The following is a 13,018-nucleotide window of genomic DNA, read 5'->3' on the forward strand; positions in this document are numbered from 1 at the left end:
GATGAAACTGATATGGGTGAGGGGAGAGAAGTAATGGAAGGGGGTTGGGATTGGAAAAAAGCAACATGAACGGCGATATGGGAGTGCCTAAAATACAAACACTCATGTGGAGTGCTTGGAAACAAATAAAGCAACTCCAAAAACAGGAGCGGTAGAAGGACACAAGTCCATGCTCCAAGGGAGAGACAAACTCAAGAGACGATAGGACGCATGCACGCCATGCGAAATAGGAAAGAAGCAAATGCGAGCCATGCTGAAGCTAACCAGTAGTAAGCCTATCAAAATCCAAAATGTCAACATTTTGAATACAATTGAAGTCCTAGGCCCACGTATTCTTTTTATTTCATCGTCACCTGCTTATACAGCAATTCCACTGCAGTCTACATTTTAGCAAATACATTTCTACCAGTGTTGCAACTGGTGTGTAATTTTTTGAAAAAAATAAAAATAAAAAAACCACCTTATTACCGTATTTTAAATTGCGCATAACTGATATGTTTAATCACCTTTACGGGATCGTTCTTTTTCTTAATTTCTAGATTCCAACCAGGGTCCTTTAGTATCCAGAGTATCGTTACTCGGACTACTGCTCAGTTCTCAACAGCAGCCCACCTCCAAGAAGTGAGTAGATGATTTTTGTTCTTTATTGTATTTCTGCTTTGGTATTTATATGTTTTTGTAAATTATTTACATGGATCGATCTAACTAGAAGTAAAGTAGTTGCTAGTATAATTACATTTTTAGCAACTTTATTTCCCAAGTTTTCAAAGTTAGAAAAACAATCAAATCATGCAATGAAACATCCTGGGTCACAAATGATAAGAGCAGTATACATTAGACCCAGTATGTAAATCACTGAAATTCTAAGAGCTTAATGTGGAGGCAGAATGAGTGACAAGAGAACTTAGTAGACCAAGGATACAGCAGATAACAAAATAACCGGCATCCTGCATCAGCCTTGAGGAAGCAATAGTAACCACTGAAGCAGACCCATAAACAGTGAGTGCCAGCTTGTTTGAGAAGCGACTTAAAAAAACAAAACGTGTTTGGAGATAGCCAAAGGGAAACCTAATCTCCATCCCTCACTCATCTAAACTTCTCAAAAAAGATCTTGTACTATATTGCTGGCTAAACACTTATCTCATCCCATGATGGAAAACTTAGAGGTGGACTGGAAGACCCACAGGAGACTTAAAGCCCTTGACTTTCAGCAACACTTTATTCCATGCGAAGGTATCTGAACACAACTCTGGAAAGAGGATCAGACGATGGCCCTGCCACTTGGATCTCTCCTTTTTGTACAGTGCTTGCAATATGTTATCTTGTAGGTCATCAGAGTGAAGTACAATCAAGACCATTGACCCTCCTGACTCACCTCTACAGGCCTTATATGAAGGAAATAGGCTATGAAAACGATTGGTCAAACCTCCTTTCAGCCAGGCTACACAGGCCTCTTAACAGCTACGCCGGTGAAACCTGATGAGTCCTTGGGAGATGGGGTGTAAATCTAGGGCATCCAGCACTTGCACTCTGACAGCTCGCCATTCATTTGCAAGTATCCAACTTTACACACTACTAACCCTACAGTCCTTAGGTGCCATGAGGTCGCCAAGAGAGTTCTTTGAATCTTGGATGTTGTTTCCTGAGCCTAGAACTTAGTTCCCTCATTTCTCACCCCCCCCCCATTTAGTTTTGAACTACCTTATTCGACAAGCCTTCAGCTATGTGTCCCACTGCATTTACTGCAGCCTCAGTAGTAGCCAGTGTGTTTGCCAACTACTCAGGAAGAGTCTACATGGACTCAACAGTATCCTCTCCTCATTATTTAGTTCTGCATCAGTGAGGTGATAGAACAATACCTTCTGATTCTGCATCAAACTGAAGCTTGTGTCTTGAAAAAATCCTTCTTCTGTTACTTATCCACCACACAAGGTCATGTAAGAATGCTAGTTGGGGCTCTGTTATCCAGTGAGATGCAGCCGCTAAGTGGTAGAGAGTGGGCGCAGGACCACCTCCACTGGGTGTAGACTCTTCTCATTCCTATCCACAGGCCTGCAACCGTACACCATTTTCTTGCACACATGTTTGAAGCTGCATCTGAGTTGCCACTGGGACAGTCCACAAGATCCTCAAGCCACCATTTTCCTTACTCACCTCTGTCAAGACTCCTTCCTGCAAACTAGAGCCAAGCAAGAGCAAGCTGCAGCATCGGTTCCACTGTAGGTCCTCCTCTAGATTCAACGTCCTATCATGCTCGCTGCCTTGGAAGATTGACATCATGTAGTGCAGTGGATACAGATCGCAGCTCCCCTGAAAACGTACATCGCCATGCACTCAAAACTCCTTCAGGTAGAGGAAGAATTCGAGAACTTGTTTCCTGTGAGCAGAAGAGGTCTGTACTGCACACTCTGCCAGTTCTAAAGATGAGGCTTGCTCAAACTCCCCTACTCCTGTCACAACAGCCGGACACTCAGCAGAGTCAGAAAAACTGGAGTGCTAGATCTTCAGACATCTTGACCCACTGATGGCCAAACCCACAGTAGATCCATTTTAAGCAACTTCAGCATTATACTCTCCTGTGAGCTTGCCTCTAGATTATGTTTTCTTTTGCACTCTGTTACTGCACTTGAACCTTGTATGAAGTTCATATTTGATTTTGAAGTGCAGATGTGTCCAGATGATGTATTTTGTAAAGTGCTGAGGGAAACAAACAGTTTTGGGTAGAACTCTTGAATTGATGTCAGACACTGGTAGTTACTCAGGCCACATCCAAGTCCAACGTATTTTTTGCCTCCATACCACAATCAGCCATGTGCAAATGAGCCTTGGTCCTGCTCCAGTAGGATGAATCCATCCCAAACTGCCATGCAAGGATAGCTGTGAACCGTAACTCAAGCATATCCATACTGATTTCGGCCTAGTTAGGCCTCATCAGTGAAGTATAGTTTGAGTCTTATGGCGCAAGGCGAATGGGTCCATAGGAAGACAAAAAGTGATAGGTTGAATGCTTGAATTAATCTCTGCCACAGGCAATTACTCAGTCTTTAGCCAAGTCCGTTTTTTTTGCCTGCCATGCCACATCGGTTTTGTGTACATATTAAGGCCACATTTTGTTCACTGTGGGATTCTATAAGTCACAACACTTCAGTATGTCCTCATTCTGCGTAACTGTACCATGCCACCACACGTACATGATTCAGATGCTTTCTTAGGGCTGTATATTTCACTGCTATGTATGTACAACACAGTTGCTGCTGAGACTTAAGGTGTTTCTGAAGTGACATCATATTCAAGAGCAGCAACCCTCCTTTGGGTTACAGCAGTGCTCCTCAGTAAAGCAAAACTAGTAACATGCAGACACACTAAATATGTCAGCGTTGTGATTAAGAATGCAACAAGTAAACTAGTTGCTAAAGAAAAGATCTCCCCATTGAAAAGGAAATCTAAAGCCGCCAGTCCATCGTTCTGAAGTGAGCGGGTGGTGTGCATGCTCAGGAATGACCTAGCGTCAAGGATTACTTCACCAAGCAAACAGAACACATGCTTCTTGCAGAGTTGCATGAGCAGAGTAAACACAGGGGATGGTATTGGGTCATGACTCTGGTCCACATTCATGTCATACTGTCCCACAAGCACACCATAATTTTCTTCTTTGCAAACTGGTGCTTTGGCATGCAGGTGCATAAAAGAGTACATTTAAGAATCATGTGTCTTTCAGTTAGTGTTTCGTGCAGCCACAACTTCTTCTTTGGTTAGGGATGGCTCTTGTTGACTTTGATACTCGATGTAAAGTGTTAGGACACTAATCTCAGTACATATTGTTGATGTTTCATTTTCCAAAGTTTTGGTAGATTTATTGACTTTTTATGAGGATTTAGGGTGGAGGGCACAGTGGAAATATTGCTGAATTCATAGAGGTTTGCAGTTTTCTTAAAGTATAGAGGACACAAACCATTCCCTTTATCTCTCCTTATTTTAAGAGGTAAAAGGAGCCTTGAAACAGAGCTCCAGAATAGCCTTTTAGCCAGTGTGATGACATTAGCCCTGGAACACAGGTCAGTCTCTAGTCACCCTGAAAAACATACAGATCATAAACTGTTATTAATGGCAGGAACAGCAACAAAGCATCAGATTAAAGTCTCTTGGAGGTGCACAGCGGGCCCCTATGAGAAGGGTTGAGCTGCTCAATTTGTTTTACTTACCAACAATATACCCTTGAGAAATAGCACACAAATAGCAATACTGCTAGGTCATGGTGGGAAAATGAGGAAGAAGACAGAGTATGAGCAGCACAAATCTTTGCTTCTTTTCTGATGTGTTCAATATTGTGATACAGATGGGCAAGATAATGCAACTGCAGTCTTGGAGCAACCACTTCAGTATCCTTGCCTTCCATAGGCTATGCTGATGTCAGAGGCATGCATACCTTCTACACACTCGTCTTTCACCTTTCAGTGCTTTCTTCAATAGAATGGCAAGGTTATGTAGAGAAGGCATGAGGGGTCAGAAATATGGACAAGTACACTCTTTCACTGGATTTAGATGGCAAGGCATTATTTTGAGAATCAGAATCTGCAAAAGCAGTTCCACAAGATACTTAATTGTGAGAGGATTGATGGGCAACATGTTTTCACAGCCACCTCCATTAAAAGCTGGAGAGCATCAAGCTCACATGTTTGCATCCAAGCAGCTCAAACTTTCCCCTGTATTTAGGAAATCTCTAGATGTGGCTCAAACACATTCAGAGAGCGCTTGAGGTACCAGACCAGCTTCCTGCAGTGGGCAGCATTCATCATGTAGGGTCTAAACTGATTAGATAAGTATTTACAATGTCACTTCCACGCCATCTCATTTTATTTTGGATTCCACTCAGACCCTACGACCTAATACCCTTGAGCCCCCACCCTAATGTGCCCATTTCTTTTCCCTCTTTTAATATCCTTGCAGACTTTCTATGCCCAACCATGTATAACAATAAAAATATTAATTGAAATGAATAAATGCAAAAGGCGTGCTCTCATTCAAAGTTTGGATCACAAACAAATGATATCACCTTGTTGGTGACTGGCTAGGACTGGACGCAGTGAAGCTCTTTTGTTTACTTTGCGATTGCTGAAGGATAGGACAGCTCCTTCCAATAGCCTCCATGCCACCCTGTACTTAACATACATGAGAAAGCTGTCACATGAATCCTAAATAATATTCCAGTTTGGATGAGAATGCCATGAAGGACATAAATAACCTCCTTGGTTTTACAAGATTTAGGAAGCAAAAAGCATCTAAGGTTGCCAATGAATGCGATGAGCAATATGGTACATGAAAACGTTGCGACACATCTTTCTCAGATCCAAGCTCCCTTATATAGGAGTAGAACAGGAAATGACTTAATGAGGAAATGTCAAAAACAACCTTGGACAGGGAACCCCTAGTAGCAGATACTGGGAAGAGGACCATCTTGATCAGTAAAGAACATAACCCTTCCTAAATGTACCGTCACAGAAAAATGGCATTGCATGGCAGATGAAAAAAAAGAGAGATTGAATGTCTTTTGTGCTGCTCTTGATCCATCTGACATCTTTCTCCATTCAAGCATACATCTTCCTCTGAACTCTCACCCTGACATCCTGGGCCCTGGTGGAGCAGCCTGCCACCAGGAAACACGTGAATGCCAACAGTACCACATGGTCCTGGGTGAAATAGAGTGGTAATCCCTTCTGCACACTAAAGGTGCCACATCTGAGGAACGATCGCCACTCTCTGGTGAATTCTGTCTGTATATGTAACAACATGCTGTGTACCTGGCCTTTCGCCACCACTCTTAAGGGGAAACCTCTGACTTACCTTTGATGCACCTGCCTTTAGTTGTAGAATTCATGTCAAGCCCAACTCAAGCATTACTTCCTTTCTGGTCAATGTGATTCCTTGCCGCTGCACCAAGATTGTCAAAGGATACTTTGCTTTCTGTTGACATTCAAATGCATTTATTAAAAGTTATTTTCATGGAAGAATAGAGCGTAGGGCCAAGCAGAATCCGTCAAGCTCCCTGAGGAGAAACAGCGCACTAATTTATGCCCAATTAGACATTTCTCCACGATTCACTGTTCAGGTGAACAGGCCAGGATGGAGCAGGAGAAACAGAGTTGATGGCCTTCAGAAGTATCAACACATAGACTGGGTTTCCTCAGACAGTGGAGTCTTTCATCAGTCATGCGTTCAGATGCCAAGTATGCTCCTCACCTATGAGATGGGAACTTGTGTTTGATAGGTTGAGTAATGTTAAGTTAGTACTGCAATTACAAGTTGCATTATTTAAGAGCTATATTTACCAATTTGCATATAGACAACACTCACTCTTCTTTTAAATAAAGAATTCACTGGAATACTCAGACTCATATTTCATCTAATTTCCAAACTACCTTATCCTGAAATTATTGTAACTCCAGCTTTGAATCTATAGTAGATTCACAAGCTTAAACCATGGCCTGTCATCAGTGTGGATGTCAGTGTTACATAGCAAATAGCTTTTTGTGTGTTTGACCGTGACAGATTTCTGTACTCATCTCATTGCCCCAGGTGTTTACTTTTAATCCCTTTTTTAATCTTTTCCTTTTACTCATTTCAGTCCTTTTACTGCTTTTATTACACCATTCATTGTACACTGCACACCACACTTTAAAAGCTCCCTTAGTGTTACTGACCTTACTAGTTTGCTCCTCTTTTGGACACTGCTGAGGCTCTGGTTGTGGGAGGTCAACCTGTTTCAGGAGTCGTCTGCCCCAACTGGCCGCCCACCAGTCTCTCAGCAATGTCTTTTCTTTCTAGTCCCACCATGCTGAGCTTGTAGCCATATTTGGTCTATTACACACTAGTCTTTCATTTGTGTAGTGGGCATGCGAAAAGAAAGCTCATCTGATCCCACCGACTAGAACCAACCACTATATTGGTATTCCCCCTCACTCCTCTGTACCTTCTTTTTAGAGGAAGCTATTTACCACATGCTCCCCTCTTGAGTTACTGTCTCTCCCGTATGTTACTGGTTTAAAACATTCACTTTTCTGGGACCTGATTCTGCAAATCACTCCCACAATAAACCCTCATTTACTAATACGGTTGTTCTTATGTGCAGTAATGCCTCCTGTCCTTCCAATCAAATCCCTATAGAATAAACTTGTTATACAAGCCTAGTAAATCTCATGATACTTGTCTTTTCCTTGCAGCTGTGAGATAAAGTTAGGTTTCATCAATTGGTGAAACATGACCCAGATTTAAATGATCATGCTCATACATTTTACCACCTAAGTATAACAAAAACTTGTTTAAAGGAACATCTGGAAAACAAGTTTATTGGTTTATTACACAGTGTTACACTATTCATAAAATGCAGCCACACTCCCTTCAAAAGGGAAGCGGATGCGCTCTTACTTTTCAGAACACACTTAAAAGTCTAACTATTGTCAATGCTGAGGTTCTTTTCTCAAGCTTTCAGTCAGCCCCAATAGATCCGTTGCCTTATTGATCTTTTGCCATTTGCCAGATACTCAATCAAATTTGTTGATGTTCTTGAATTAATTACATATTTTGTACTAATAATACATTTTCAGCATGCTAATCCTGCAGACCTTAACGTTTAGCAGCTACTCTCACAATGTTCGGACAGTATCTGTTACCCGTTGGTTAGCACCCTCCACACTCTCAGCTGATCACATACTTGATGCAGTATGGACTTCACCCAACTTAATACACTGTTGAAGATATTCCTTGTACCTGGTTGGACCACAGCCTCATCACACTCAATTTCGCTATTGATCAATAGACTATACACTAGAAATTTATCATCCCTGACACAAAATCAGTATTGATCATTTAAATTGAGCTTTTAGATCCCCGCTTCAATTACACATCCCTTCCTCATGCTATACAGGATATATAACATGGAATGTATCTATTGCTGATGAACTCACACCTTTCCAGCTATGCGCTTCAAAAGCCTCTAGGCACCCCAGCCATCCTGCTTGGTGTGCAAATAATATTTTTGGAAGCAAGAAGGCCGAGAGCAGAGCAAAAATGGTGTATTGACTGTACTCAAAATAAAGATTTATAAGCAAAACGTTTACTTTATAAGTAGACCATCCCAGAAGTTATAGTTCATATTAATCTAACTAAATCCTTAATGAAGCCAATAAAAAGATATTGTTAAAGTCATCAATAAACCATCTACCACTCTTGCTCCTCTTTCTCAAAGTCGGGCAAAGTTTTGGCAACTGCTTTTTCATTTCTTTGTTGAAAAGATGAGCCTTTTCCCCGATCAGCTTATGACTCACTCCATCAATCGTTTATCAGTTCTGATTCATTTAACACAGTTCCTGAATCTACTCTCTTTCCTTCACCACCTATCACCAACAGTTCAGCTGTCCCCCATGTGATGCTTTTCATCACTTGATCAAAAGATGTAAGTCCTTATGTATCCCCCTCAGATCCGGGTCCTATCAACATTAACAAAGCTATTCCCTAGCTTACCTCAGTAATACATAACATTGTTTGATGCATCTGTTGCTGTAGATAAAATATGCTCGGCATACTCCTACCATCTAGTGTTGGACACCGACATTTGTATGTTTTTTTTTTTTTTTTTTTACATCAAAAAGGTCTTTCGATTCTAAAGGTTTTTGGTGATTCCTCCCTTAGTGGGCAATGCACATGGGCACTGACTCGATGCTAGATTGTTTTCTTTCACCTCCTGGTTCAGACATGTACTATCGGGGCCCGGACTTATACATGTTCCTTGCGCTCTCGACGATCCTAACAAGACAGTTTCACTCTTAAACTTGGGGGGTGTGGGGAACCCTTGTTGTCCTTGTTACTCTGCACCATTTTCTGGAGCCGAACATGATTGACTCCTATCCATGAATGCCTCAGGTCTGCTTTGGTCCTCATGGCCCCAGTGATTTAACTTCTTCACAGAGAATGCACACAAATTGTTGGAAAATACACCATTCCAGAACTGTCCCCAGTGCCACCTGAAGTTCCTGTGGATTGTCCAACATGAGGCCTGTTTTAAGTTCCCCTCAAAGAACACTTTGATATCGATAGGAGAGAAGATGGACACAAAAGAGGATGCAGCGGCAAACCTTTTATGACTTGTTGCAACATCAACATCTTCAAAGAGCATAGCTCGCCCAACACCCAGCAGGGTGAAAATGCCGGTACCATCAGCCTTCACCTAGGCCAACCTTCTCTTCTGACTCTGACCCAGGAAAAAACAAAAATGCCCCTCTTGCCTCCACATAGTCAAGTTTCTGAACAAAGACCTCAGCAAGGACGATGAATGGTTGACAACAAAGCATAACCAGGCCTTCAAAAAAGCCTCGATTTAGAGCAGAGTTGACACCATCAGCTTCAAAGCCCCTATTGTCGTTGGCCTCCAACGACTCTGACCAATTCGTCATTCAGCTGGTTTAGAAGGAGTTGTTTGCAAGGCAGAAATGATAGTTCCTTTGTACCAAAATGGGGAAGATCTCCACGAAACTGCCTCCCACTTCCACAAAGACTTTGCCTCAAAAGAGGAAACTTACCTTTGATGAAGAACCTGCTTTGGAGCCTCCCAGAGCTACCAAACATAAGAAACAAGGAAAAGGGCACCAGCTCCCTAACATGTGCCTCATCTCTTCCTCCTACACCTCCACATATCCTCAACTGCCACCATCACATTCATCAGAAGATTCCACATACTATTCTCATTGGGAAGGCAGCCTTTTCCACACACAAACCCCTATGATTCCCTAGGAGATCCTGACCTGGATCACTATACAGTAAGGGAATTGGCCCCAGGCCACACCACAACATATTATGAGGTGATACAAAGTACAGCTACCTTTCAGAACATGGATATGCATGTCCTTCACTAGGAAGATTATTTCTTAGTGGTGACATTGTCCACATCACAGAGGGTGGTACAGTTCCTCCCTATGCTAATTTATAAGTTGAAGTTAGCCAAGGCACCTTCAAGGAACCCGTCAAGGTGAGGGTGGCGATGCCCCTTGTGAAGACAAAATATAATCCCTCCACCAACAACCCAGCCTACATCAGAGGTCAGGTCCCTCCCGATTCTCACTGTGGTACATACCCTGTGTAAGGCCGCTAATGCCACTGGAGGATAGGTAACATGGATTGCCTCTGTTCCCTATACCACTAGTGTGCAATGGGACAAGATGCAGGAGTTGGTGAAGCATCTCCCCATAGAATTTAGTAGGTGGGTGAGGAGTTAGTGGTAGAATAAAGACAAGTGCCATTATCCACTGTGCCCTACATGCTGCGGAGACCATTCCTTGAGAGGTCAACACCAGCCTTCTTCTTATACACCATGTGTGACTCCACATCACCAGCTTTAATTCCAAAGTCTTAGCAATCATCTGGTCCAACTGCCCTTCAATGGCGAACATCTCTTTGATCTGCAGATTAACAAATGCTAGAAAAGATTAAGGACACTGACACTGCCAAAGCCTTAGGTGCCCTTTAGTCCTCAGCCGTAGGGTCTCCTTTCAGAGACACTAGTATAGGACTGGTTCAAAGGCCACCTTCCTGAACCCTACCCCCTCCTATCAGACTCAGCAGCAGTACTAACACCAACATGTATAGGGATACTTTACCAGGGTTGCCTACATGGGCAACAACAATAGGAGCAACAGAGGTTCCCGCAAATTGCCTTCACCTCTAAATACAGACTTCTCCTTCTCCCTCCTGATCACACAACACCAGTTGGGGCAGACTGCTAGATGTGCTTCCTTGTTGTAAGGGAATCACATCAAACAATTTGGTTTTAGGAATATGCCGGCCCGGCTACTGCCTAGAACTTCTCACACCCCTTCCCAGCATCCTACCCCACAACTATACCCTTAGCAAATTTCAACCTTCTGGAGGAAGAGGTCCAACCACTCTTTCAAAAAGGCACCCTAGAACCATCAGTTGGGCAAAAGTGTTTACTCCTTTTACTTTTTTATACTTAAGAAAAATGGCTCCTTCTGACCCATCTTGGATCTTAGGCCTCTGAACTAGTACATCTTCTCCAAACAATTCCATATGGTAACACCGCAGGATTTCATTCCTCTTCTTCAACCAGGTGGCTACGTGGAGGCACTAGGCCTCAAGTACACCTACCATCACACTGCCGTTCATTCCACCCACCGATGATACATACGCTTCTTGGTAAGTGGTCATTATTATCTGTTTAAAGTACCCACATTCAGCATCATCACTGCTCCAATGGTCTTCAAGTGCCTGGCAATAGTCAGGTTTAGCATAAATACCACCAAGTCCCACCTACAACTTCTGCAGATCCAGCCCTTCCTGGGGGCAGCACTGAACTCTAGCAAAGGCAAAGCCTGTGCCATACCACAACGGGTCCTGGCTTTTTAACAGATCGTTCCCCCTATTTCAGCCAAATCGTCTTCTCACAGTCAGAACTTTAATGCATCTGCTAGGCATGATGCCCTCATGCATCACCATAGTACCCCAGTTTCACATGCTCCCATGTCAACAATACCTTTCACGTGGGCAGCCCTTCCATTAGGGCGGAGTCAACAATACTTTCACATGCACGGCTCTTCCGTTAGGGCGGAGGAGCGTGTGCAGCATCAGGATTGGTCGCAGGGCAGGCTGGAAGCCTGTGCCTGCAGCAAGACGGAGGAGCAGACGAACGGCGCGGCACAGAAGCTAGGTACGTTTTTATTTTATTTATTTTTTATTACATTTTAGACCCCCTCCTGCCCCCCATGTACCGGCACCCTCCCTGCTCCTTATGAGCAAAGCGAGCCACGACTGACCTTTCATCCCAATGATCACAGGTTGAATGTCAAATGGAGGATCTAGCATTGGGAAATACCAGTGCACATCACTTTCTGCAGTGGTGGAACAGCACCAATTTGTTGTAGGGAAGGCCTTTCTTGACCCCATTCCGCAAGTCACCATTACCACAAATGCTTGTCAAGCCAGCTGGCACGCCACATTATCTATCTTAAACGTCTAGCCATACACTTCACCCCCAAAATCTTCCTTCTGCTTATTCAGGGCAAAATAGTCCTCATAAGGACAGACAACATGATGGTTGTGTGTTACCTGCAGAAACAGGGCAGCACTCACTCTCTGCCTCTTTCTCTGCTGGCTCACAACACCTCACATTGGGTGCTCCCACACCACATCCATCTAATGGCAGAGTGCCTTCTGGGGGTGGACAGCGACTTGGCGAGCCTGCTCTGCAGGATGCATGAACTAGCCCACAAGTTTTATCTCTGCCCATAAATCCTGCTCAAGTACTTTCAGTACTGGGCCTGTGCTCTCCCTTCCAAACATGCAGGTGGTAAACAGTGAAATCTACTGACAAATCATCCATTTTCGGCATTTCCAGTTCCGGTTCCATTTCCAGTTCCGGTTCTGGGTCAAACAGCGTGGAACCGGCGCACCGGACCTGAACGGAGCAAGGAGCGCGGGGGCACTTAGCGGAGCAACCCAGTGAGCTCCTAGTGCTCCTACCCCCCCTAGCACGGGCAGCAAGACCTGTCCGCAGCTCCTGACAGCTGACCTGACACCCGAGCCGCCGCCGGTGCCCCGCAGCACCCTGACAGCGCGGCGCACACAGAGGGCAGCACCCCCCCCCACCCCTCTGCGGACCCCGCGGAAGCAGCCCGATGGCGGGTGCGGCTTGCGGGGGGCTTAGGGGCTAGGGGCTTAAGGGCACAAACATTATTATTATTTATTTTTCATTTATATATATATATTTTTTTTTACAAACCTTTTGGTGGCAAAAAAGGAGGGCCCCTTCAAGGACGACACCAGGCTTCCGGGACATCAGCTACCGGCCCTCCGCCCTCTGCTCCAGGTGCTGCCCGCGACGTGACCCCCAGCAAGAGGCAAGTGAGCGGTGAGCAACAGAGGTCAAAGGGGCTAAGGGGGGGGCAAGGAGGGCAACAGGGTGGGGGGAAGCCGCGCCAGGGTCTGGTACTGGTTCCCCACCAGGGCGTGCAGC

At 44.2% G+C, this 13,018-nt stretch overlaps 1 protein-coding gene across 2 annotated transcripts in view; it reads left to right on the forward strand.

Moving 5' to 3' along the window:
- The window catches only part of LOC138285660 (leucyl-cystinyl aminopeptidase-like), a 289,598-nt gene that overhangs the window by 258,608 nt on the left and 17,972 nt on the right, over positions 1-13,018 (forward strand). For both annotated transcript variants that reach the window (XM_069225912.1, XM_069225922.1), the window contains exon 17: positions 540-621. In XM_069225912.1, coding sequence (XP_069082013.1) covers positions 540-621 — 82 coding nt within the window. The remainder of the gene's footprint in view (positions 1-539; positions 622-13,018) is intronic.

Source organism: Pleurodeles waltl, chromosome 1_1, assembly GCF_031143425.1.
Source record: "Pleurodeles waltl isolate 20211129_DDA chromosome 1_1, aPleWal1.hap1.20221129, whole genome shotgun sequence".
In the NCBI taxonomy this organism is placed as follows: domain Eukaryota; kingdom Metazoa; phylum Chordata; class Amphibia; order Caudata; family Salamandridae; genus Pleurodeles; species Pleurodeles waltl.